We start from the raw sequence: 26,482 nt of genomic DNA on the forward strand, positions 1-26,482 counted from the left end.
AGATTCTTTACCATCTGAGCCACCAGGGAAGCTTATATTGTCTTAGGCTTGGCAGTGATTTACATAAACATCGCCCATTTTTTTAAAAAATTAGATTTCTTCCTTGTATGTAAAGCTAGGCTATTTTCTTTTTTTTTTTCCTGGGATAGGAAAAAAAGAGAAAATTAAGGGACTACTGTCTTTGATGTGTCAGTGTTTTAACTGATCTCACTGAATCCCTTTATCATAACTTTGGGGTCGATATTATTTAATTATATTTTAGAGAAGAGTTAAATCACACCCAAGGTCACATAGCATCACCCAAGGTCACACAGCAATTTTAGTGGCAGCATTGGGACCGGAGCCAAGTTTCCTGACTTGAGTCACCTCATTTGTATTACAGTCTTCACGCTTAACGGACTTTGCAGATGGCCTTGCTGCCGTCTCCTCTGTGCTCTTCCTTCCGGTACAGACAGGCACTTCACAGCTGATCATGTTCCAAGTGGCACAGAGTGAGCTGTCCTTACCTGTGTCTCACCTTGTAATGCCGTGTCCTGATGCCACCCCAGAACCCCCTACACGGAGTCCTTCCTGTGGGAAGACGGGGATGGCCTCGTGACGGGGCTTCTCCCCCCTCCAAACCTCTCTGCCTCCTCCCTTTTCGTGGCAGGTTGTAGCTTCCTTGAGGGCATATTGGGTCGGGCTCCTAGTGAACAGCAGGTGGACCAAATGTTCCAGGACTCACCTGGGAGTGAAGCCAGTCCAGGTGGGGACTGACCCTGAAACAACTTGGGGCCCTCGGTGGCCTTCTTCCTCAAGGGGGCTCAATGGGCCACCCCCAGTCCAGCCCTGTCCTTTGGGCCTTTGTTTCTCCCCGCATCCCATGGTCTACCTGCTCCAGTCCTGCTCACCGGCCCAGATTTCACAACCTCAGAGCTGGAAGTGATGCCAGAATGTACATATCCAACTCCGCCTTTTTCTTTTTTCTTATCAGATTCATTTTTTAGGCTTTTCTTTTGGGGGGGTGTACTCTGTGGCTTGTGGGATCTTAGATCCCCAATAAGGACTAAAGCCAAGCCCTGGGCAGTGAAGGTGATAAGTCTCTTCTTTTTTTTTCTTTTAGATGTTTAATTTTGGAATGATTTGAGGTTTCCAGTTGAGTCACAGAGATACTACAGAAAGTTCCCAGTTAGCCTTCATTAACTTCCTCTCATGGTAACATCTTAAATAATCATGGTGGTGGCAGTACTAAATCACTTCAGTTGTGTCCATCTCTTTGCAGCCCTACGAATGGTAGCCCGCCAGCCTCCTCTCTCCAGGCACGATACTGGAGTGGGTTGCCATGTCCTCCTCCAGGGTATCTTCCCGACCCAGGGATCGAACCCTTGTCTCTTAACATCTACACTGGCAGGTGGGTTCTTTACCACTAGCGCCACCTGGGAAGCCCATATAGCCAGGGTACAGTGATCAGAATGTAAGAAGTTGATATTGATACAACTCTATTAACTAAGCAACAGACTTTATTGGGCTTTCACTAATTTTCTGAGGATCCACCCATCTTCCCTACAGGTGGCCTGGAGGATAGATGTGGCTCCCTCGAGGTCACTTGGGAAGCTAGTGGCAGGGCACAGGTTGAAGTCAGGCCTCCTCCTCCCAGTGCCCTGGCCTGCTGCCCTCCTCACCCTTCCTGCTTTGTCCAGGGCCAGGGCTGCTGCTCCTTAAAAGAACTCTAGATTCACCGACACCCTTACCCCACCTTGCTTGCCTGGCCCAATTCTGAGGTTGCCTACACTGTCTTTCTGCACATGTGCTCACATGCACATGCGTGTCCACAGGCCCTGAGATGGCTGGCCCAAGCCTGGCTCCTGTGGGCGCTAGAAGCGCTGCACCACAGGGCCAACCAGTTCAGCCACTCTGTCCACTGGGCTGCATGTGGCCACCCACACGAGCCAGTGCTCTAGCCTCTGTGGGAATGGAGGATGCAGAGCACACCTGATGGAGCCCTACCTTGGTTTCAGGTTCTAGAAGTTTCTATCTCAGCCCCTCTCCCTCCCTCAGCTTTTCCAGTTCTGCCTTGGGGCCTCTCCTGTCTTCTGTCTCCATCTGGCGTGTGTCCTCTGACACCTGGAGACGGTCATTTTCTGTTGTCCTTCTCAGCATCTGTGAAGGCCTGGTAAAGAACCCTCCTGCCAATGCAGGAGACATAAGAGAGGCAGGTTCTATCCCTGAGTCAGGAAGATCCCCTGCTGGAGGACATGGCAACCCACTCCAGTATTCTTACCTGGAGAATCCCATGGACAGAGGAGCCTGGCGGGCTACAGTCCACGGGGTCACAAAAAGAGTCAGACGTGACTAAAGAGGCTTAGCATGGCACAGCACAACCCCCTCCAGGGCCTTCCACCCATGGGGCCCTTCACTGTTTACAGCTGGTTTTCAAGTTTCTCTTATGTGCTTCCCATCACAGGGGTGATTAGGTCCACTCAACTGGCGAGGAACGCTTTGCCCAGTTGATAATGGGGAGAGTGGAGCCGCGGTTTGCCACAGCCTTTGCTCTTCCAGGCAGTTAGGCTGTCTGGTGTTTATCTTAGGCTGCCTCTGAGGCTTTCAGAGCCCTGCCCAGACATGATCTCACTCTCTCTCAAATCATCCCTGGGAGGCAGAAGGGAGTCTGGGATGAATGCTGTCCCCATTTCACAGATGTGAAAATAAAGGTCTAAACACACATACATACATGCATGTGTTCCTGGCAAATACGTGGAAAAGTTGCTTTGCAGTCCTGGGGGCCTGATTTCGGCCCTGTGAATTCAGTTGTTTGGAACGTTCGAGGTCTTGGACGGGGTGGGGGCAGCAGCGTTCACAAGTGCCTCACAAGATTGCGACTCCCCCAGTGATAACCCACAGCTTAATCCAGTGCCCTGCCTCCAGGGACCTTGCAGTCAATTTAGTATTTGAAAAGGGCCTAAGGAGGCTTACCTGGTGTGTCTGGAATTCCCTAGACTAAGGTCTAGTTCATGGTGGCCCTGTAAGCACATTTCAAAAAAGTGAGCCTTTGTTTGGTCACCACAAATGCAGTAGCCAGGAGAGCCCAGCCTGGAGCGTTGCTGGGCTGCTTGATGGTGGTGACCAGTGCTGGACAGTCCAGAGTTCCTCTATGATGGCTCACCTTCCCAGCAGTCCTGGGAAGGAAGAGCTGTTGGCAGCTTACTGTAGAAAAAAGCAGAGACATCACTTTGCCAACAAAGGTCCAGTAGTCTATGGTTTTTCCAGTAGTTATATACGGATGTGAGAGTTAGACCATAAAGAAAGCTGAACGTCAAAGAACTGATGCTTTCAAATTGTGGTGTTGGAGGACTTCTGAAAGTTCCTTGGACAGCAAGGGAGATCAAACAAGTCAATCCTAAAGAAAATCAACCCTGAACATTCATCGGAAGGACTGATGAAGCTGAAGCTCCAATACTTTGGCCACCCGATGTGAAGAGACAACTCACTGGAAAAGACCCTGATTCTAGGAAAGATTGAGGGCAGAAGGAGGGGACGACAGGATGAGATGGTTGGATGGCATCACCAACTCAATGGACATGAGTTTGAGTGAACTCTGGGAGATGGTGAAGGACAGGGAAGCCTGGCATGCTGCAGTCCGTGTCTCACAAAGAGTTGGACATGACTTAGCAACTGAATGACAACAAGAAAGATAAGGAAACAGGCCCACAAAACAGACCCCCAAACAAGCCCTTGACTCTATTAGGGCACAGAGTCAGCCAGGGAGCAATGGCTGGGCATCCAGATCCAAGTCCAAAGCTTAGCTCCACCGAGTTACTGTCCTCCCAAAAGGGACATGACCAAAGCCAGGAGGAGGGAAAAGGGAGCCCTCACTGGGACTGAGAAGCTCAGATTCCTCTGGTTTCTATTTTGACTTCCTGTCCTGAGAAGAGGTTAAAGGAAGGAGGAAAGGTCAGGCTGGGGGAGAAGAGGGAGCTCCTGAAATCAACCCACACCCGGCTCTCAATAGAGCAGAACCCCACCAACGTGGCAGTGGGGGTGGGGGCGGGGCGGTAACAACAAAGTTGAAGGAGTAGCACCCATCCCCTGAAGGGGAGAGGCCCTGACCCTGCGTGGGAAATGCGGCGGACCGGGGGCCGGGACAAGGTTGATGACGGCTACACGCACTGATCTCTGCCCCAAGTTCTGCCTCCTATGGCCACGCACACCTTGCCCATCCCAGCTCTGCAAACTCCCTCCTCTGAGCGCCTGCAGCATCTCCTGCCCGAACCAATTTTTTTAACCAATCGTGTAGCACTCGCCTTAAAAGTCAGCTGGCTTTCCATTATTTGTCTATGTCCACCTTTCCAACTAGATCAGAATCTCCTCCAAGGCAGGAGCTCTTGTCCTCCCTGCCACGTGACAGCCAGTACACTCTCAGTAGAGAAATAAGGTTATTTGGGAAGTGTCATTTAGGGCAATGCCGCGGTTTGTTTACAAGTGCTGGACACTGGGTCCACGCCGCTAGCCCGGTGACGTCATCGGGTTTGTGTTGTCACCGTCGCTGGCTGCCGCGCCGCTCCGCAGCCTGCGGGCAGGTGACGTCACCGTCGGAACCTGGGCAGACAAGTGCGCGCTGGAGGGATTAGCAACGCTGGCGGCCTGAGTTGCCGGGAAAGAGGAGGAACCGAAGCAACTGCAGATGCGGTGTGGCGTCCGCACCGTCAGGGCGTCAGCCCCCTTACGGACTGGCTCCGCCCCCGCCGTGACCTTTGCGCCCAGCCAATCCGAGCCGGCCGTCGTGACGCGCAGCCTATCAGCGTCCAGAACACCCGGGCGCTTCCGTGTTCGCCAGCGCACCCGACCCGAGTCCTCGGGGGAGGGGGCGAGGCCGACGGGCCCCACCGTCACCCACGTCCATCCCACCCGGCTCGGCCGACCTGCGGTTCCCGGCCCGCCGCCTCTCGGGGGACCTTATGGCTTCGGACGGCCTGAGAGGGGCGCTGACGGCCGTGCTGGGGGGCCGGGGGCTGCTCGTGCAGAACTATGATTCGGGGCCGGCTGGGGAGCCGCCGGCGCCGGTGCGGCTGCGGAAGAATGTCTGCTACGTGGTCCTGGCGGTGTTCCTCAACGAGCAGGTGAGCGTCCGCCCGGCGGGCCCACCGCCCAGGTCTCCGGGGCTCGCAGCCAGCCCCGGTAGGGAACAGAGGACGTACCGGCAACAGCCGCAGCCTGCTGGTGTGTGGCTCTTCCCAGTTTTGCAAAGCACTTTCACACTTAGATCTGAGCCTTGCGCAGTGCCGCCCTGCGATCCTTCCAACGTACGAGGGAGGAAACGGAGGTTCACAAGCCTGTTTCATCCCACCAGGCCTCAGATCCTTGAGGGGAGGCTGCCTTACTCCTCTTCCATTCTCCCCAGAAGCTAGCGCAGTCCTCGCCACGGAGTGGGCTTAAAAACCTGTTCATTGCTTCAGAGGCCTCCCCTGGGCCCCATGGGCAGTGAGTGCACAACTTTTGCGAACACCCAGGCCTCTGAGCCCCTGTCTGATGCTCTGTTTGGTGTCGATCCCTGTACACGGAGCGGTAACAACAGATAGAAGGGTCAGAGCCATAGGTAGGAGTTGTTTGGGGTGCGGGTTTGGGGTGTGTTTCAAAGCCCCGACAGGCCACAAGGAGTTTATAAACCATGAGGGGAGGTGAGAGATATGTTGTGACTTGTACAGACACGAATCAGTGCAGGACGCATGGCAACCCTCCCTGGAGGCCTAATCTCCAGCCCCCGAAGCAGCTCCCAGGAGTCTTACCCCCTTTCTGAAATGGAAACCTGAATGAAGAGAAAGATGAACTGTAGAGACCGCTGCAGTCCCCAGACCCAGGGCCAGTCCCCTGGAGAGCTCAGCAATTTCAGGGTGGCCCCTGGGATGTGGGTATTGAGCGACTATATCTGAGATTGGAGCTGGACCCAGAGCAAGTGAAGGCTGCTGGCTCTGCTGCCCCCCTGGAGCTCCCATCCCAGCTGTGGTGGGCGAGGACCTTCTCTCTCCCCCTCAGGATGAGGTGCTACTGGTCCAGGAGGCCAAGAAGGAGTGCCGTGGGTCGTGGTACCTTCCTGCGGGGCGGATGGAGCCTGGGGAGACCATTGTGGAGGCGCTACAGCGGGAGGTGAAGGAGGAGGCCGGGCTGCAGTGTGAGCCTCTGACGTTGCTGTCTGTGGAGGAACGGGGCCCCTCCTGGATCCGCTTCGCATTCCTCACCTGCCCCACAGGTATGGCCCGGCAGGTGGCATTGTGGGCTGAGGGCAGTAGGCACCAGTCCCCCGGCTGGTCCTCAGGTGAGATGAGCCCCTGTTCTAGCTAGTATAACCCTGGCATCTCCAGATTCCAAACTGAACACCTGACCCCGGGCCTCCCCCCTGGGTCACAGCCAGAACCCTGGGTGGCCCTTTATTCTACCAGGCCCAGCACTTTATTCAACATAGACCTTTTCTCCCTCCCTGTCCCCTGGAGAAGGAAATGGCAACCCACTCCAGTATTCTTGTTTGGGAAATCCCATGGACAGAAGAGCCTGGTGGGCTAGAGTCTGTGGGGTTGCAGACTTAAGACACAACTGAGCACATCCCCTGCATCTCCCCCAGGTGGAATTCTCAAGACTCCCAAGGAAGCAGATGCAGAGTCCCTACAGGCTGGCTGGTACCCACGAACCTCACTGCCTACCCCACTGCGGGCCCAGGACATTCTTCATCTGGTCGACCTCGCTGCCCAGTATCGTCAGCGAGCCAGGCACCCTCTCCTCCTTCCCCAAGAGCTTCCCTGCAGTCTAGTCTGCCAGCGGCTCGTGGCGATCTTCACCAGCGTCCAGACAGTGTGGGTGTTGGCGGGCACAGTGGGGACGCCTCACTTGCCCGTCACTGCCTGTGGCTTCGCTCCCATGGAGCAGAGGGGCGGCATCAAGATGGCCGTCTTGCGGCTGCTGCAGGAGTGTCTGACCCTGCACCACTTGGCAGTAGAGACCAAGGGGTTGCTTGGACTGCAACACCTGGGCAAAGACCTAACGGATGGCATCTGCATGAACGTGCTGGTCACTGTGGCTTTTCGGAATCCGGGCCTCCAAAACGAGCCCCCAAAGGTTCGGGGTGAGAACTTCTTTTGGTGGAAGGTGGTGGAGGAAGACTTGCAAAACCAGCTTTTACAGCGGCTTCGGGACTCGTCTGTCGTCCCAATCAACAGATAGGAGGTGGCCGTCAGTGGGCCGGAGCGGGGCAGGGGTGTGGCAGTCAGAGATCTTGCATGGGGACCTGGGCAGTTCTCCTGGTTCCCGGGGGGACTGCGCCCTCTCTTGTCACCACGGAGCAGGTCCCTGCCCAGCACCCAAAGGGACAATGCCTTGAACTGAACAAGGAGTCCAGAGCTCGGGGACCCAGTTGCCCTGAAGTTACGATGAGGGCAGGACTCCCTAAGGGGACGTGAGGACCTTTGGAACCTGAGGTGGCATCTCCTCCTCATTTTCTGTGCCTTTGCCAGATGCTAGGCACTTAGAACAGGGAACAGCTGTGGGGGGAGGTCATTCCAAGGGAGTGGGGTCCCTGGCTGAGTAAATAGGTGTTACTGACTTTGCATTCCCACCTAAGTGTTTCTGTGGGTCGGACGTGAGCTGGAAGGGGGAGCTGCTACCAAGAGAAGCTCCTCCACTTAGCCCATGGAAACCATGCAGGCCTTCCCAGACAGCAGGTGACCGGCTGGCAGGCTTCCTTTGTCCACCACAGCTTGGCTCAGGCCTCCTCAGGGTGGGATGTGGGCACATCCCCTCCCAGGTCTGTGTAGCGAGACTCCCAGAAGCTTCAGGTGGGCGAGGAGCTGTGAGAGCTGCCCCTCTCTTTTCTCTTTGAGCTTCTCTGAGGGATCAGCATCGCTCCACCCCCAGGCTCATTCCTTCCTCTGCCCTGGTACAACTCCAGCCCAAAGCCAGACCAAAACCCTCTCTTCATTCCCCTTAGCTCAGCTGAATCATGGTAGGAATTATTTTTTTTAAAAAAAAAGTTTACTGAAGTTTAAGGGAAAACCAAAGGAAATGAAGAAATATGTACTGACTGCTATACACGCATCACTGATGTACAGTTTTGGTTCTGAGCAGGGAAGATATTGGCTGGGTTTCCCTTCTGACGTAACTCCACTCTGATGCCCGAGGACCAGGAAAACCTCGAGGCCCCTGCCCTGCCTCTCTGGGCCACCATCCTGTTTTCCTGACCTCTGGAGCTGTGCTAGGAGCTCTTGTTCCCTCTGAAGACTAGCTTCCAGATGAAGGAGTCGAACCCTTTTATTTTGGATCCCTTCTCTTAGTGTCTGAGGGACCCACTGCTCTGTAAGCACACTGGACAGTGACCTTTACTTCCATTATTTAGCCTATTATTAATAGTAGTTTTCAACCCTTCCCTGGTGGCTCAGACAGTAAAGAATCCACCAGCAATGCAGGAAACCTGGATTTGATCCCTGGGTCGGGAAGATCTCTTGGAGAAGGGAATGGCAACCCACTCTGGTATTCTTGCCCGGAGAATCCCATGGCAGAGGAGCCTGGCAGGCTACAGTCCGTGGGGTCAGAAAGAGTCAGACACGACTAAGCACCTAACTCTTGCACTTTCAACCCCGGGTGCCCACTAGAATCACCTGGAGAGCCTTAAAAGAACAATTGTGGGTGTGCCCTCAGAGATCTGATTAACTGGTGGAGGGTGGGACCGGGGCATCGGTATTTTTAAAAGCAACCCACATGACTGGGACATGCCAGGAGGTGAAAGCCACTTATCAGCCCTCCCTCTTGCCTTCCCTGGAGGACTCTTGGTGGCCCTCCTCCCCAGAGGATCTCCACGCACTCAGGGACTAGATTCTTTTAAATATGAGGCCCAGGACTTCCCTGGCAGTCCACACTCCCAATGCAGGGGGCATGGGTTTCATCCCTGGTCAGGAAACTAGATCCCACACACCGCACAGTGCTGCAGAAAATAAAACAGGCCCACTGTTCATCACTAAAGCAGTCATACCTTTCGCAACACAAACCCTGCAAAGGAGACTTGTGCACAGATGCCCCAGGTGGCCCATTCCCTAGAGTATCTCTGGAGCTGTGGCTCTCAGCTGTAGGCAGGCCGAGCAGAAATAGAGCTCCCTGCCCAAGAGAGGCTGATTTCCTGGTTCCTGGCAGGCGCTGGGGGAGCATCACATTTGCGCTGCCAGAGCCCATCCCTGTTTACCACTCGCCCCCACCACACACCCACTGTCCCCCCTCTGCTCCTGTGCTGGGAGAGGACTTGAATTCGTCTTCTTTAGGAGGAAGATGTGCCTGGATGAGCAGTGGAGCCCTGGGCAGAAAGACACGGGGAGGGCAGAGAAGAATGGGGCAGCTGTGACCACGCAACCACACCATTTATTGCCATGCTGTCTGGGGAGACGCCGTGTGCATGCCCAAGTGCATCGAGGAGGGGAGGGTCTGACTCCCAGATGCTCGAACGTTCTTTCTGAATCGAAGAGTCCAGACCCAGTTCACCCCCTCGTCTCACGCTGACACCCATGCATGGGCACACACACCTGCAGGGACTTGCACGGTGCCCTCAGGAACAGCAGTTAAATCCTCCCCAGCTTGGAGGAATGCAGGAGAGGTAGAGGTCACTGAGTTTCCTCTGCTTTCATGTCACCTCCTGGCAACCTGTGGCCGGCTTCTAGAAGCGGCATGGGCAGGAAAAGGAAGCGAAAGGGGCTCTGGCCTGCTCCTCCTTGCCCAGGAGTCAAGCCAGCAACTGCAGTTTGCTGTGAGGTAATGCCTGGCGCCGCCTGTGTGTTCCTGCAGGTCGAGACAGATTTGGGCCGGGTGGGGTGGCAGCCCCAGCCGCAGAGGGCACGCTGGGAGAACGGCACCGCAAAGGACTGCCTGTGCCCCAGCCCCACCCTGCCAGGCCTTGGGGTCAGGGCGGGGGGGTGGGGAGGGGCTGTGGTCCGGTGGGCACCCTGGCCTCACCTGGACCCGGACCTTCTGGCTCTGCTGGGAACAGTATTCTGTGGAGAACCCCAGCCGAATGCTCGGGGCGAGGCCTGGCCTCCCCGGGTCTCTGAGCCCCTCTGCCCAGGTGCTGTGGACCTGCCGAGACGGGTTCAGAAGGCGCCAGCGAGAAACCAGCTGGAGCCGGAGCCTGGCATCCAGCCCCCCGGCTCCCCAGGCCCTCTCCTGCCCTGGCTGCAGTTGCATCAAGCTTCTCATTAGCAGCTGCCCCCGCCTGGGCGCGGAACGTGCTTTGGGCATTTGCCACGAGGCTGTTGGGAATTTCGCAACAGTCTTTAGGAGGGCGAGCTGGAAGAGGGGCTTCCCCTGCCATCCATGGCCCCTTCCCCAAGGGTTAAACCGAGAAGGCGGGAGAAAACGCATCAAGTGTCAGCGGCATCTGTGGTACTGAGTGGGACAGAGGCAGGGCCGTGTCCCTATCTCTCTGGCCCAGGGGCCTGACCAGCCTCAGAGCCACTGACTCACTCCCCACTGAGTCTCAGGTCTTGGCTCCGGCCACAGAAGACCCGTGGACACAGCTGACAGGCAGAGAAACGAGACTTGTGGGTCTGGGGGCTCACTTGGCTGTCACCCAGCTCCCCAGAGAGGGCCCCAAGGACACCGTGCTGCCCAGGAAGCCACCTCCTTGGCTCCTTGGTTCCTGGTACCTGAGACCCATTCCTTGAAATCCAGTCTGGTGCAGCCAACAGGTCAAGGTGGTCTTGAGTCAACCCAAGAGCGGAAGGCCAGACCCCCACAGGTAGAAGCCCCTGGGATATGAAGAGACGGAGCCAAGGCAGCCCCTGGACCTCCTGCTCCAGGAGCCGTGGCGGCACCAGTGCCAGGCAGGGGCAGCTCCTGGGCAGAGGCGTGCACGGGAGTCTCCCCTCCTGACTCAGACATGCCCTTCCGGGGGTTTGGAGAGGTGCAGGTGAGGACCATGTGGGGGGAACTTGACGAAAGCAATGGCAGCCAGCTCCTTGCAGAACTCCTCCAGGACGACCACGCCCTGGAGGAAGGTCTGGTGGTCCAGCCTGAGGGAGACAGCACAGGGGTCAGAACTGGGAAGTGTGAGGAGTGTGCCCAGCGGGACATCCCAGTGTCTGTGAGGCACTACCCAGGGATGGCCACCTCTGAGCATCCGTGAGGGACCACAGGTCTCAGCAACGGGCCCTCCTCTGCCCCTGCCCTGGTGGCCCCCTGTCCGGAAGCCCACGCCATGCCACCCCAGGGCTTTTCCTTGGGCACCCGCTTCCCTCGGGTACTTACTGCTCCCCGGGGACTTGGCCCATCAGCTGCCTGCGCACCAGGAGCAGTTTGCCTGGGAACTGGGGCACCCTCTGAATTCTCTGCATCAAGTCCCCGATCACCTGGAGCGGGAACAAGAGGGGACTGACGAGGAGACCAGAGAACCTGCCGTGGGGTCCCTGGCCTGGTCAAACCATGGGAGGGTGGGCGGTACCTGTGTTCTCCCTTGGTGCTGGCAAGGGTGCCCATACCTGCAGCCCCCAGCCCGCCCCCATCCCACTGCCCTCCCTTCCTGCCCCCAGCACTGGCATGCTTCCTCTGGCCCGGCCCGGGCACCCTTACCCTGACGAGCACAGAGAACAGGCTGCGGCAGCCAGGGGCCAGGCTGGTGTAGGGATCCAGGAGGTACTCGTGGATGAGGGGGTGGGGGAAAAGCGCGAGCCGGGACAGCACTGAGGTCACCTGCAGGTTCAGGCTGTATGGCTGCGGGGGGCGCAGTGGACGAGCGAGGGTTGGCAGGGGTGCTGAGCATTTCTCCCCCTGCCCCCTCCACCCCAGCACTGTGCCTGGCCAGTGTGAACGTGTGCGGGGGTTGGAGATGCACGTGATGTGTGTGTCATGGGTTCCCTGGGGCTGAGGGCCAGGACGTGTTAAGGCGTGTGAAGCAGAGGCGAGACGGGGCTTCCCGGCTGGAGAGAGGTGGGGATTGAGGGGGGTCGTGGAGCCCGAAAAGGGAAGATGACTGGACCCCCAGGGCTGGGCCCTGCTCTCCCGAAGGACTCCAGAGACCTCACCCCATGGCTAGGGCCCAGCCCTGCTGTCTACCTGTTCTAAAATCCGGGACATGCGGTCAAACAGCATTTGGAGGAAGGGACCCTCAAAGAAAGGCCGTTCGGGTTCATGGGGGTCCAGGGGTGGGGGAGCCAGTGGCCAGCCCCAGGGTGTCACTCGGGAGCTGCACTCCTGGAACTAAAAGAGGCAGGAGAGTTAAGGACATGGGCCAAGGAGGAAATGGCAACACACTCCAGTATTTTTGCCCGGAGAATCCCATGGACAGAGGAGCCTGGCAGGCTACAGTCCATGGGGTCAGAAAGAGTCAGACACAAGTGAGTGACTAACACACGCCAGGGCAGAGGTGCAGCAGACGGGGAGAGCCACGCAGGCAGACGGGGCCGGGCGCGTGGCCAGAGCTGGGCGCGCTGGGCTGGAGATGACAGGGGCGGAGTGCGTCGGCCCCACACTCTGAGTGGTGAGGACCCGGCACTGGCAGAGGCCTCCGCACTCACCAGTCCGTAAGCGTCGTGGACGTACGTGTCGTACCCCGTCTCCTCCAGGAAGGCCGACGTCTTGGCTTCCTCAGGAACGAGGCAGAGGAAACTGAGAGACAGGAGGAGCCTAGATGTGGGGAGGAGGCCCAGCCTGGGCTGCCCTGCTCCATTCCCAGCCCCCGGGAGCACTCCGTCCCAGCCTGCGCCCCATCAGGGCTCAGGTGGCTTGGACTTCCTGATGGGCCCCTACCTGTTGACAATCTCGGTCACCGCTGTCTTGCCGTCGGGGTTGGTGGCAGGGGCCGGGGGAGGCTTCGCGGAGGGCTGAAAGCCAGAGTCGAGGAAGCTGTCGGTGAAGTAGGGATCCTCCTCTAGATCTCTGCGCCGGGCAGAAAAGCGCAGCACCAGTGAACATAGGAACCAGCAGGCGGCCAGGGGAGGGGGTTCCGCGTGGCCCAAGGCCTCCCCAAGGCACCAGGTTTCACTCACAGGGTGTCCTCATAGCTCTCGGGCTCGGGCGAGCCACGGGCCACGTAAGCGCGGCCCTCCAGGTGGCACAGGATCAGGCTCCGGACAATCTGCTCATGGGGCTTCTGCAGTAGCTCCTCAAATAGCCGCAGTGTGGCAATGCTGATCTGGGGCAAGAAGGAATCAGCGCAAGACCCCTTCCCCATGCGGGCCTCCGGGGGTGCCTGGAAACTGCTCACCCGGGTGAGAAGAGGTCCCCTAGGATGGGGGGGGGGGGTTGCCTCCCCTGGCTAGGGGCTCAGGTGGCAGGTTTCCAGGGGAGCAAATGGGTGCGGGCCCGAGAACCAGAAGTCTGGCTGGTCTCAGTTCTATTAACTAATTTGAGGTGTGGTATCAGGCAAGCCAATTGGCTCCTCTGCACCTTAAGTTTCCATGTCTGAAAAATGGAATACCGGCCTCGCCTACCTCACAGAGTGGCTGTCAGCCTCCAACAAGCCAGGTGAATATAAAAAAAGTACTTTGTAAAAATAAAAAGTGTCATCATAAGTATGTAATCAGAGAAAAATACTGCGGGACAAAAGAGTTTGGCTACTAATCACTGGGTCACTGTCTTTTTCTTTGCTTGGAGGGGAGAGGGAGCTGGGTTTTAATGCCTCAAGGGTAGAACCGCCTTGAAAGCTAATGAAAATGGGAAGAAGCTTCTGGAAATCCTGTGGGCAAGGTGGGGTGCAGGTGAATAGAGAGGAGGGCCGCCCGCCTCACCTCATCAGAGAGGTGGTCACAGTGCCTGATGAGGTGGGCACACAGGGTGCGGGGGCTGTCCTCGGGGGCTGCAGGCTGCTGGTCCATGCCCAGGAGGAAGGCCACCGCCTCCCGCAGCAGCGCCGGGGCGCGGAGCTGGCGCAGCATGACCGTAAGCAGGGCAGTGGATGTCAGGACGCTCTGTTCGGACCTACGGGGAGAGCCCACTGAGCCACACAGGCAGAGGCCAGCAGAGGAGGCCGGGGAGGGCCAGGTGGAGGCGCAGAGCCCTTCCTGCTTCGCTGGCATCTGCTCTGCTCATTCCCTGCTCCACTGGAGGTCCTGGAGTCCGAGGGTGGGAGGCCATGGTTAGCCCACATGGCTCTGGGCCACAGGTGTGTGAGGGGCATCATCGGCCCATGGAGCCCCTGATTCCATGACTCTGGCCAAGGAGGTCCCTGGCCGCCAGCACAGGAAGGGGTTTGGTGGGGTAGGCATTTCGCCCGGAGCATAGCCACACCTGGAGGGAACCAGATAGAACTTACACGTGTAGGAGCTGGGGCTGCAGAATTTCCACAAATAACTTCTCAGCCACAGCCTTTGCCAAGGCATCCGAAACCACCTGGGTGCCAAAGAGCACGTCTTAAAACGCGTTTTACCGACCACCGACCATTTTCCAGAGAAACAGCTGTGTCCTTGCACAGAGCCTTACATAACAAGCAGAGTGGGTCTGCTGATCCTGGGCCCCATCCAGCTCCCAAGAGACCCCCCCAACCCTGGTCCTCCAGGTAGAGACAGAACGGAGCAGCATGAAGATGGAGGTGGGGAGGAGCGCCGGCTCTGCTCACCGCGTGTGCCTCTGTGATGAGGTGGTCACAGTAGTCGAACCAGCCCAAAAAGGCAGCCAAGGCCTCCTTGCCCGGGAAGGAAGCCTCATCAGACGGGGCGCTGGGTAACCTGCGCGGGAGCGAGGGAGGTGTGTGAAGCCTGCTTCAGGTACAGCCAGGAAGTGGGCTCTTTCGCCCTTTGCCTTGGAACCTCCATTGCCGGAGGGCCATTCTACTGGGGGCCCTGAGGACAGACTGGTGGCTCAAACCAGCAGGTAAAGAATCTGCCTGCAGTGCAGAACACCTGGGTTCAATCCCTGGGTAGGAAAGACCTCCTGGAGAAGGAAATGGCAACCCACTCCAGTATTCTTGCCTGGAGAATCCCATGGACAGAGAAGCCTGGCAGGCTATAGTCCATGGGGTAGCAAAGAGTTGGACACAACTGAATTGACTTAACACTTTCACTTTCCCTGAGGGCAGAAACCAGAGTGATGCTTTCCCAGAGGGTGAGAAGGCCCCTGGCATGGGCTATAACCTCAGGAGGAGGGTGGCCAGCAGGGGTCCCCATCCCCCTTGGAAAACAAGAGAGGCTACCAGGAAGATGGCAGGTAGGGCTTCCAGCTGCTGAGAGTGTAGACCTGGCCTCCCCGGCTACACACCTACCTCCAGCTGATGCCCTCTACAGCGGCAATGTCTGCAGGGTCCAGGGAGCTGGGCAGGGACTGGTGGAGCTGGCAGAGGCGCTCGACGACGGCAGGACAAGTGCTGCTCTGCACTAGGCAGGTGGCGGCCGCCTGGGACGCCACGCGTACCAGGAGCAGCAGGTTCTCCTGGGCCTTCAGGGCCACCCGACCTTTCTAGGGGGCAAGGGCAGGACTTCAGGGGCCTGTGGCTGATCCCCACAAGTGCCCTCCCAGCAACCCACCCACCCCGTCCCCACCCCCTGCGTTTTGGGGGCTGCTGGCACCTTGCTCTTGCACAAGCCAATCAGGGAGGTAATGAGGCTGCTCTCCCCGATCGGTCCATCTGGCTCCTCGGTCTCCGCAGGCAGTTGGGCGCTTGAGGCCCAGGCCCCGCAGGTACCACTGTCGGGAGCCTTGCTCGGCGGGCGGTCCTTGTCCCTGACACTGGCTGCCTCTCTCAGCGGGGCAGTGGCTTCTCTGGATGCCTTCTTCCTACCAATAGTCTTTTTACCCTGCAAGGGAGGATGGGTAAGGCCAGGCCGTGGTGCAGACCATTCTCCATGACAGCCCCTTGGGAGTCCAAAGGGCGCCTCAGTGTAGAGCTGGAGGGGAACCTGCCAAGTGCCTCCCCAGTACCTGCTCCATCCTTCTGCCCCTTCAGCAGGGCCACAGGGGGCTTGCCCCGGGGTCTGGGCCCTCCCCCTCTTGCTCCCCAGAGGCGCTCACTTCTAGGATGTAGGTGAGCAGGGCTGGGTCCTGCTGGATCTTGGAGCAGAGGACGGTGGTGAACTGCACCTCCTCCTTTTCTGTGAGGGATCCAGGAACTGTCCCACCAAGTCGGAGAAGCTTCTGGAAGGGGAGCAGGGCAGAGAGAAGAGGGGGATGGGGCAGCAGGGAACAGAATCTGTGCACGACCACGGGTTCAGACTCAAGTCCTGTGGCACGGTGCCCAAGGCCTGATGGAGACGCTGGGTTGGGGGGGGCGCTCTTTTCGAGTCTCAGAAAGGAGTGTTTTGCCAGGGAAGTCTTGGTGCGTTGGTCTGGCCTTGGAGCACCCCCACCCCCACCAGCTTTGCTTGAAAGCACAGGCCTCACCCCCGGACACCCCTCAGCTTCCGGGCCCCTCACCTGCACGGGTCTGTGGACGTTGAGATAATGCAGGAGCGGGTGTTGCACTTGGGCCAGCACCTTGCTGAAGAACTGCAGCACTTGCTGCCGCATGCCGGGTGGGTACTGCGGGGCGGGGACAGAGCGCCTGTCAGTCAGGCGGCGAGGCAACGCCCCCCTGGACCGCTCCGCCCCTCACTGCGCGGGAGGGCTGGTGCCTTCTCCACCAGCGCCGCCTCCTCTCACCCTAGGAAACTGGCCTCCTGCTGCTGCCCAGCCCCTTTCTCGCTTAATTTTTGTCCCTAACCTTATCGTTATTGAACATACTGTCCGTGGGCTCCTTTGATGCGCCTGACTAGAATTTTCGCCTGTTTCAATCACTGTCGGGTCCCCAGCACCTGGGCCATGGCCGGTACATGGTTGGTCCTCAGTACATCACTGATGAACGAACGGGGACCGAACAAAAGGGAGCATGTCCTCAAGCCAGCGACAGCGAGAACGCGCCACCACAGCAAAGCAGCGAGGGCCTGAAGCCTGGGAGGGGGGCGGCTGTTCTGAGCCATCCGCAGTGATCCCGTCCCCGCCGAGCTCACGCCGCACCCCGCCCCACCCCCACCCCCCGCCCTAGGGTGGACTCGAGGCGCACAGGTAGAAAGACCTGGATCCCCGGGGCCCCGGCTCGGGCGGAAGGTTCCAGAGGCGCCCGAGGGCCGGCCCACCTCGGCCTTGCCCAGCGTGCATAGGGTCTCTAGGATCTTGTGCTGCAGCAGGTACTCCAGGCACGGCCCCGCCTCGCCAGCCGCCGCCTGCTGCTTCTCCTCGTAGACCAGGATATCCAGCATCTGCTTCAGCCGCCAGGGAATATCTGTCTTCTTGGCCGGGGTGTTTTCATCTAACAGAGATCCAGGAAACAAGGTGAATGGCGTGAAGTCCAGGGATACTGTGGCTTAAAGGGTCAACCCACAGGGTCTAGGGGAGGTGGGGTGGGGGGCGGTAGACAGCGAACAACCTGGAGAAGGCCAGGTTAGCAGTTTTCTTCAAAGACCAGAGCAAAGGGAAGTTTATAGTTGATGCCTCGCTGATGCTGCTGCTGCTAAGTCGCTTCAGTCGTGTCCGACTCTGCGACCCCCTAGACGGCAGCCCACGGGGCTCCCCTGTCCCTGGGATTCTCTAGGCAAGAATACTGGAGTGGGTTGCCATTTCCTTCTCCAATGCATGAAAGTGAAAAGTGAAAGTGAAGTCGCTCAGTCATGCCCGACTCTTCGCGACCCCATGGACTGCAGCCTACCAGGCTCCTCCGTCCATGGGATTTTCCAGGCAAGAGTACTGGAGTGGGGGATGCCTCTCTAGCTAACCCTAAAAAGGGCTTCCCAGGTGGCGCTAGTGGTAAAGAACCTGCCTGCCAATGCAGGAGACTAAGAGACATGGGTTGGATCCCTGGGTGGGGAAGATCCCTGGGAGGAGGGCATGGCAACCCACTCCAGTATTCTTGCCTGAAAAATCCCATGGGCAGAGGAGCCTGGTGGGTTACAGTCCATGGGGTTGCAAGAGTCAGACATGACTGAACTGACTTAGCACGCACTAGCTAAAAAGACCTTCTAGATGAAGCTCAGGATATAGCTATCTGACAGGGCATGTGCGCAGGTCCAAGCAGTTTATTAGAGAAAAGCAAGCAGCAGTTTTTTCTCTGAATCCTGGGGAAAGACAGTTGGTGGGCTGCCGGCCAGCTCTGGGCCTGAGTGAGAGGTTATGGGCTCAGGGGTCTCTGTTATATAACTTAGAAGCTGTCTTCAGCTTCCTAACAGATAACCTCCAGGGGCCTATTTATGTCTCTTTTATACTCACGGAAGACAATACTCTATTTTCTCTTATTTTTAAGAAGCTGAAAAAAATCCATTTATGACCATGGGTTCAGACTCAAACTCACTGCCTGATGCCCACGTCCTGCTGGTTAGTGGAGTTTTCTTAGTCAGTCTCAGAGGGTGGAGGATTTTTATAAAGAAAGTTCTGGTACTTTGGGACTGGCCTTGCAGCACCCCCTAGCTTTTCTTGAAAGCATAGGCTCTTGAGCAAGGCAGCTCACCTCACCCAGCCCTGCACCTCTGGTCCAAGGACCATCTGGCAATTAATGGACTGGGCCAGGTGAAGCCCCAGGTGGACCTGAGGCAGTTCTAGAACTTTTCCTAGTTTTCTGCTTGTGACTCCATGACAAGAGATCTTCAGTCTAAAAGGTGCAAAATTTAAGAGGTAAAATAAGTCCTGGGGATGTAATGTACAGCATGAAGACTACAGTTAATAATACTGTATATTTGAAAGTTGCTAAGAGAGAAGATCTTAAAATTTCTCATCACAGGAAAAAAAAAATTGTAGCTATGGGTGGTGACAGATGTTAACTAGACCTATTGTGATGATCAATTCACAACATATCCATGTATTGAATCAGTATGTCGTACACTTGAAACTAACATAATGTTATATGTCAGTTATATCTCAATTTAAAAAAAGAGATCGTCAGTCTAAAGCATTCTTTTTTAAAAATATTGCTTGTTATTTTAGATTATATAAAATATTATATATTAATATATAAAATATTATATATTTTACATTTATATTAATCCCATAAAATGACCTATTGGTATGGATCAGGATTTTTTTTTTTGCTGCTATGCAGCATGAGGATCTTATCTCCCTGACCAGGGGGTTGAACCTGTGCCCCCTGCTATGGAAGCAAGGACTCTTAACCACTGCAACACCTAAAGCAATCCTTCTTAACTGGGGGCAGTGTTGCCCCTGCTCCCCTGGATATCTGGCGGTGTCTGGAGAGACATTTATGTTCATCACAATGGAGGGGGTGCCACTGGCACCTAGCGGGGAGAGGTCAGAGTTGCTGCTGAATATATGGCGTACCCCCCACCCCCTACAACAAAGACCGAGCCCGTCCAGATGTCACCAGTGCCAAGACTGAGGACCTGGGTCTAACAGAACACTCAGAGGGTCCCTCAGAGTGTCCTAAGGCCACTTTTAATTTTGGGGCTGACTCAGGATGGAAGGAAAGCCTTTAGGAAAGGTGTAGGCAGATGGCAGGTGCAATAGTAGATGAGATGGTTAGACAGCATCACCAACTCAATGGACATGAATTTGAGCAAACTCTACAGGAGCCTGGCGGGCTACAGTCCATGGGGTCACAAAGAGTCAGACAGGACTGAGTCAGACAGGACTGAGTCAGACAGGACAGGACTGAGCGACTGAACAACAAACAACAAAACTGGAGTCAACCCCCAGTCTGAACTCTAGGAGTTCAGAAGGTTAGGAATGCAGGGAAGGTTACCTAGCAACCAGTGTATCTCCATCAAGCCCAGCATACCGATTCCCAAGCAGCCAATGAGACGCTGACCCCTCAGTGAGGGATCCTGATGGGCCCAGATGAACCAGAGCTAGAGTGTCAGCTGGGGGAGAAGGACCAGGCACGCTACATGCCTTGGTTTCTTCTCATCCTATGCCAGGTCTCTACAAGGGAAATGCCCTCGAAGTTGGCTCAAGGAAAAGAGGAATTTATCCCACTTCTTTTCTTTAGTCAGTAAGCCCTGGGCACAGGCACCTGGGGACTGAAGGCCTGGACGCTCTGCCCAGCTAAGGGCGAATGGAGTTCAACCTCTGGGACGCAGAGTCAGGCCGGTGAGACCCCACCTCCTTGTCCCTGCTCCTACTCACACAGGTCCCTACCTGGAAGGTCAGGGTGGGGCAGCCCCCACTCTGAAGTGGGCAGTGGATGTCACCTTCCCCAGGATGCCTGCATCTCTGAGCTGTGGGGTGACCCCCACCCACCCTCGCTCCCCACACCCTCCAGGGATCCCTGCATGGAAGGAGTCCAGGCCCCACCTGTGCTTTCGATGTAGTAGTTCGTGATGCCCTTCCAGTGTTCCACGAAGGCCTCCAGCAGGTCAATGCTGGGCTCCCGCTGTGGAGAGAGCAGACACAACCTAAGTGCTACCACTAGGACATACCCCCCATCTGCTGGATGGCTGCTGGGCCCTGGAGGAGGCTCTTGGGATCCTGGGTTCTCAAAATGAATTAGTAACACATTTTCTCCAAGACATCTCCACATTGTCTTCATATCTGCCAATAATCTCCTGTGTCCTCTCCCCAGACACCCCCTCCCTCCTTGAGATGTTGTGGTCCTGAAACATGTCATGATTGTCCCCCGTCCCAGAGTGGCTAAGATTGTTGGTAGGGAAAACAGACATAGAAACAGATCATTTCTGTACAGCGTGGTTCTACTACATCAGAGGTGCACGGAGGGAAACAGGAGAGCACCCCCAAAACAACAAAATCCAAATGGAAAATGTGGCAGAGACAAAGCATCCAGGTCCATGTCACTCTGAGAGTCTGAAAATTTGGGTTGAAGGCCGCCACAACTCAGTTCAGCCAGGTGGGTAATGTTAGAACATGAAGCAAGTGGGATTTCCCTGGGGGTCCAGTGGTTAGGACTCTGTGCTTCCAATGCAGGGGGCGCCAGTTGGATCCCTGATCCGGAACTAGGATCCCACGTGCCATGTGGCTTGCACCCACCAAAAGTGGTGGTTTAGTTACTAAGTCATGTCCAACTCTGGTGACCCCATGGACCATAGCCCGACAGGCTCCTCTGTCCATGGTATTTCCCAGGCAAGCATACTGGAGTGGGTTGCCATTTCCTTCTCCAGGGGATCTTCCTGACCCAGGATTGAACCCGGGTCTCCCGCACTGGCAGGCAGGTTCTTACCACTGTGCCACGTGGGAGGCCCACCTTACTTATGACGTGTTGCATCTTTGGTTCACAGTGCAGGCTTCGCACCCCTACCTTCTCTCAGTTCTACTCCTGTCCACACCTCCTCTGGCTCCTTCAGTCACCCCAGCGAATTCTGATCTTCCACGAGCAGCCCTCAAATCTCCCCCTTCTCCTAAAGCAACCTCTCCATTCCCATGCCCCAGCTGGAACTAATCTTGAACTGGTAACAACCACTACCTCTGAAAACTTCTCCAAAAAGGGCATTTCTTCTCTTTTCTGGCAGAGTAAATGTTCCCAGGGGAAAAATGCATATTCCAGTAGTCCCTACCCACATCCCTACCTTATGGTCTTTCCTCCAGCTGCTCCTCTGCCTAGGAGACCCTGTATATCTCCCTACACCCGTCTAGGTCCTAGCGGTCCCCAGTGAGGTCCAACTCAAAGCTACCACCTCCACAAAGCGGTCTCCAGGGTCCCTGGACGCACCTCTCTCTAACTTCATGCTTTACTGCGCCACAGGACAGGATGTCTCCTCCTTCCATAACTCCCTCAGCAGGTATCTGCTGATGCCTACCATGAACGAAACACCACGCCTGATGTTATGAGCCACACCACGATGTCTAAGAGCCAGTCCTCCGGGAACGTGCCATGGAGGAGAAGAGAATATAAAATTCACTGAATGACTCAACTACAGGAAACAGTGTGAGACCGTGGCTGGTGCAGTGGCTAAGACTCCATGTTCCTAATGCATGGGACCTGGGTTTGATCCCTGGTCCAGAACTAGATGCCCCATGTCACAAACAGAAGATACCATATGCAACAATGAAAATCAAAGATCCTGCATGTGGCAGCTAAGACCCAGGGCAGTCAAATAAAAGAAAAGAAGTGGTAGTAGGGTGAGAACACAGGAGAGGTGGACAGTGACCCTTGGGCAAGGACGGGTCAGTTCCAACAAGTGAAATGAAGAGGCTATGCCGAGGTCATGCGGGAACTAAAACCCGAAGAGCTGGGTCTGATTTCAACAATAAGAGACATAGGAGAGACGTTTCCTGCAGAAGGACCTTTGCAAAGTGTGTCCAGCACAAGAATGGATGTGTGGGGCATTGAACTTCTTGGCAAAACCAAGAAGTCCATTTTTTTTTTCTTTGCAGACAGTTGGGTGCAGGTCAGTAACATCTTCTGAGCTCCTGAGGAAGAGTCATCTGGTGGGTGTGTAGGAGATAAATGCAGAACGAAGGTTTAGCAGGCCATTATGACAAGAGGAGGAAGAAATGACATTGAATCAGAGATACTGTCCCTTGCCCTGGCGGCCTGGGCAGTCTTCTTTCAGAGTTAGCTGTGGGGGCCACGAACTTTATGGGAGTGGCACCTCCCACAGTCATTCCAAACACACAGACCACATGGAGTGACTGAATCTTATCACGGTCTACATGATGCTATTACTGTTGGGTGAACAATCATCTCTGTAGGAGACTGTGAGCTCCCTGAAGGCCAGGGTTCTGTGTTTCTATCTCTGAGAGTCCCTAAAGGGCTCTGCACAGAGTGCTACTCATTGATACTTACTAAAATATCTCAGCAAACTCCTTAAACCTGGACTTCCCTGGTGGCCTAGTGGTTAAGAATTTGCCTGCCAATGCAGGGGACACAGGTTCGACCCCTAGTCCAAGAAGATCACATACCATGAAGCAACTAAATCCACAGCGTCACAACTACTGAGCCCATGCACCTAGAGTCTGAGAGCTGCAACTCCTGAGCCCAGCGCTGCAGTTACTGAAGCATGTGTGCCTAGGCCAGTGCTCCATGACAAGAGAAGCCCCGGCAATGAGGAGCCCGAGTACCGCAGCAGAGAGCAGGCCCACATGCCAAAGCTAGAGAAAGCCACAAGCAGCAACGAAGACACAGTGCAGCCCAAAATAAAAATAAATAAATAACATGGAAATACATTAAAAAAAAACAAACAACTCCTTAAGCCTTTCCCACAGTTCCTTCTTCTGGGAAAACCCTCTGACCCTTAACCACACTGTGATCGTCTCACAGGCCTGTGATGGGGTCTCATCTAACCTGAAAATTCACTTATAGTCTCCTGAAGCCTTAAGCTGGACTTAACCAAAAAAGAACAACCCAGGAAAAAAAAAAAAAAAGGAGAAACAGAACAAAAGTTAGCCAAAACAACCATTAGAGCTAAAAAAAAAAAAAAAAAAAAACCCATCAGATAATCTTTACCTGAATATATTGTTAGCTACTGTAACTCCAGAATAAAGAAACTGCACCAAATTTCTTTTTAAAGATAATATATATATATATTTTTTTTTTACAAATAACTGTAAAGATTGCTATTCTGTTTTGTCAGAAGGGGGCAGAAAAGAGCACTCTTTCTCCTTAACACTTGCTGGGTCAAGTTGAGTCAAGCAACTTGCTGGGGGTTTTAACCTGGTGACCCAGCTCTGGGAAGATCTGTGCTCAAGCTTGGAGTTGAGGAGGGAGAGGGGACCCCCATCTCCCCTGGTGGTCACATGGGACCAGTCAAATTTCTAGGGCATCAACTATATGTTGTATACTGAGAGGCCTAAGGACACCTGCCTAAAAATATCTCCCTTGACCACCAACTCACCTTCAGCCAGACACTGAAATTTCTACAGAGGAAGCATTAGAAATTCATTCCTCGGGGCTAGGGTCCTGCCTGTGCTGTCCACCCACCTTGTGTCTGGCGCTCTCCCAGACAGGTATGAAGGAGTGTCAGATTATGTTCTAAGATGACAGCTATTTTGCCTGGGCACAGAGAGGAGGGGAGGAGAGATCATTCTGGAACCCCCTCCAGAGACAGGACGGCCCGAGGTGCCTGCAAGGGCAGGGCTGGGGCAGGTGAAAGAGTTGAGAGAGCAGGAACTTTTCACTTTCTTCACAAGCTTGCGTAAGGCTGAGACTGTTCCCATTCATAAGCCCTGATCTGGGCTGTGTGTTGGAGAGGTGGAGCTTCCCTGGCGGCTCATCAGTAAAGAAAGCCCCTGCCAATGCAGGAGATGTGGGTTCGATCCCTGGTCCGGGAAGATCCCCTGGAGAAGGAAATGGCAACCCACTCCAGTGTTCTTGCCTGGGAAATGCCATGGACAGAGGAGCCTGGCTGGCTACAGTCCATGGGGTCACAGAGAGTCAGACACGACTGGGCTGAGAGCTTGAGCACCCAGGCACGCTTTGAGGAGGAAAGGGACAGAACCCAAGGCTATTTCTCCCGAGAACATTTGATACACTCAACTGATCGATTAGGAGAGTTTAGACTATGGACAAAAGAATTGTTAACTTCACAGGCAGATTCTTGGCAGGGTTACTTTAACTGGAAGGCATCCTGCCTACCCTATCTAAACCAGCACCTTTATCTTGCTGAGTGAACTGTGGGCGCCTCTGACCAGCCTTCAAACCCAACAGAAAACGGCAGAAACACAAACTCCTTGGCCCCCTGGCCACCCCAGGCGCCACCAGAGTTGGCCTTTCAGGACTCAAGGTCAATGGGGCTTGGGGTAGCCTGGGATTGAGATAACTTCTGGAAACGGCACTTGTACCCAGGATAAGACTGTTTCCTGGGCTAGGCGCCCCCCCCACACACACTTGGACTGTATCTGTACCCTTCCTGGGGACTTGGGCAGTTGGGGCCTGCACTTCCCAAGTCGAAGGTGAGAGGGCCGACCGCGCGAGTGAGGTCTTGGAGGCGTCCGAGGGCAAGGAACCAGAGGAAGGGGCGGCTATTTTTTAAGGCCAGGTGACCAGGAAGGGAGGAGCGCGGGGGAGGAGCAAGGGCCACAGGCTGGGGGAGGGGACTTGGGGGGAATCTGAGGAAGAAATTACTGGGTGACAGGGGAGCACTCGGCACGGAGGAGTTTGGGAACTGGGAGACTCCGGGAGCAGGGAAAATAAACAGGAAGCAATTCGGGCAGAAGGGTTAGGGGCTGGAGCGACCTGGAGAAAAGCTGGGAAGAGGGACGATCAAGAAAGAAGCCACTGGAAACGGGAAGAGGGCTCCGGGAGGGGGCGCGGCGGGGGAGCGAAGAGGCCCAGGACGGGGCTCCGCGCGGCCCGGGTAGGGGTCCCTTCCCCGAGGCGGCCTGCGCCCTCCGCCCGCCCGCGCGCCCGCCGGCTCCTCTCCCGGCCCCGCGCCCGCCCTTCCGGCCCCCCTCCCTCCGGCCTCACCGCCCCCACGGCCTCCTGCAGCAGCGCCCCGAGCCGGCTCAGCATGACTGCGGCCCGGTTCCCGGTTCCCGGTTCCCGGTTCCGGGGCGGCGGCGGAGCAGCTCCCGGGCGCAGGCGGCGACCCGGAGGCGCAGCGAGGGAGGCGGGGCCCCGGCCGCCCCGCCCCGCAGCCCCCGCCCTGCCCGGCGCGGGGTCGCCGAGGAGGCCTGCGGCCGACGTGGCCCGGCCGGGCAGCGAGGAGGGGCCCCGAGGCTGGGGGTGCCCGACGCCCGCCGCGGCAGCAGAGACAAGGTCAAGTCCGCCGGGGCCCCTGAGGAAGCCAGGAGGCAGCGAGCCAACGACCCTTAGAGAAGGGCGAGTGGGACCAAGCACGTTTTTCCCATGAGGGATGAGAAGGTCCGTGGGTCTGGAAGTCTCTAGACTTCCCTCGTGTGATCCCGTTATGCGTAACCACCACCGCCCCACCTCCCGCCGCCCCATCGTAACGATGTCAGGGATCAGCAGACCTACATTTTGAACGGCTGACTGCCTTGTGATCACGAAGAATCTCTTTCCATTCCTGGGGGTGGGGGAGATGGGGAATGGGCTTTGAACTGGCAGAACTGGCTGCTAGAAAGCACCCTGCCAAAGGGCCCAACTTTGGACATCCCAGGAAGCCCTGCTTGGTTGAGGCTTCTGCGTAAGTAATCCTTGGCCTTGATTTTCTCAGTGTGCTATCCCCTTCCCCAGGTTAGACACTCTGCTTCTTCTCCTGGTGCGTCCAGAAGGGCAGAACCAGGCCAGTGTGACTCCTTCCCCCGTCCCCGGCCAGCATAGTAGCCGCTGGCCACTTGTGGCTATGGAGCTGAAAAATGTCGCTCCTAACTCACACATGCTGAAGACATGGCAGACAAAGGAAAGAATGTAAAATAGTCACTAATGGGGCTTCCCTGGTGGCTCAGGGTAACGAATCCGCCTGCCAATGCAGGAGACGTGGGTTTGATGCCTGGTCTGGGAAGATCCCACATGCTGCAGAGCAACTAAGCCCATGTGCCATGGCTACTGAGCCTGTGCTCCAGAGCCCGGGAGCCACAGCTACTGAGGCCACCTGCTGCAACTACTGAAGGCTGCATGTCCTGGAGCCGGCGCTCTGCAATACCGAAGCCGCTGCAATGAGAAGCCCTCACACTGCAACTACAGAGTTGCCCGCGCTTGCTGCAACTGGAGAAAAGCCCTCTC

General features: G+C 56.1%; 2 protein-coding genes across 6 annotated transcripts; one reads left to right on the plus strand and one right to left on the minus strand.

Moving 5' to 3' along the window:
* Positions 1 to 4,790: 4,790 nt before the first annotated feature.
* On the plus strand, positions 4,791 to 7,567 carry NUDT18 (nudix hydrolase 18). Its single transcript, XM_061163936.1, has 3 exons — positions 4,791 to 5,096; positions 6,010 to 6,223; positions 6,593 to 7,567. Exons 1-3 carry the CDS (start codon positions 4,935 to 4,937, stop codon positions 7,186 to 7,188), a joined length of 972 nt encoding a protein of 323 aa, XP_061019919.1. The 5' UTR covers positions 4,791 to 4,934; the 3' UTR covers positions 7,189 to 7,567.
* Positions 7,568 to 9,349: 1,782 nt separating this feature from the next.
* On the minus strand, positions 9,350 to 25,394 carry FHIP2B (FHF complex subunit HOOK interacting protein 2B). Of its 5 annotated transcripts, XR_009696404.1 has the most exons (19): positions 25,265 to 25,394; positions 20,200 to 20,278; positions 17,040 to 17,212; positions 16,342 to 16,446; positions 15,940 to 16,062; positions 15,498 to 15,725; positions 15,194 to 15,387; positions 14,552 to 14,660; positions 14,249 to 14,325; positions 13,725 to 13,914; positions 12,984 to 13,129; positions 12,745 to 12,873; positions 12,513 to 12,603; positions 12,052 to 12,195; positions 11,569 to 11,709; positions 11,248 to 11,348; positions 10,647 to 11,012; positions 9,958 to 10,077; positions 9,350 to 9,783 (listed from the first exon to the last, which is right to left on the minus strand). XR_009696404.1 is itself a non-coding variant. In XM_061163933.1 (17 exons), the coding sequence occupies exons 1-17, from the start codon at positions 25,307 to 25,309 to the stop codon at positions 10,874 to 10,876; spliced, it is 2,214 nt and encodes a 737-aa protein (XP_061019916.1). In that variant the 5' UTR covers positions 25,310 to 25,394; the 3' UTR covers positions 9,350 to 10,873. The 5 variants fall into 5 exon arrangements, 2 of the variants coding, with proteins under 2 accessions (XP_061019916.1, XP_061019918.1); XR_009696403.1 differs by having other exon boundaries at positions 9,350 to 10,077; XR_009696402.1 differs by having other exon boundaries at positions 9,958 to 11,012.
* Positions 25,395 to 26,482: the final 1,088 nt, after the last annotated feature.

Source organism: Dama dama, chromosome 16, assembly GCF_033118175.1.
Source record: "Dama dama isolate Ldn47 chromosome 16, ASM3311817v1, whole genome shotgun sequence".
Taxonomy (NCBI): Eukaryota; Metazoa; Chordata; class Mammalia; order Artiodactyla; family Cervidae; genus Dama; species Dama dama.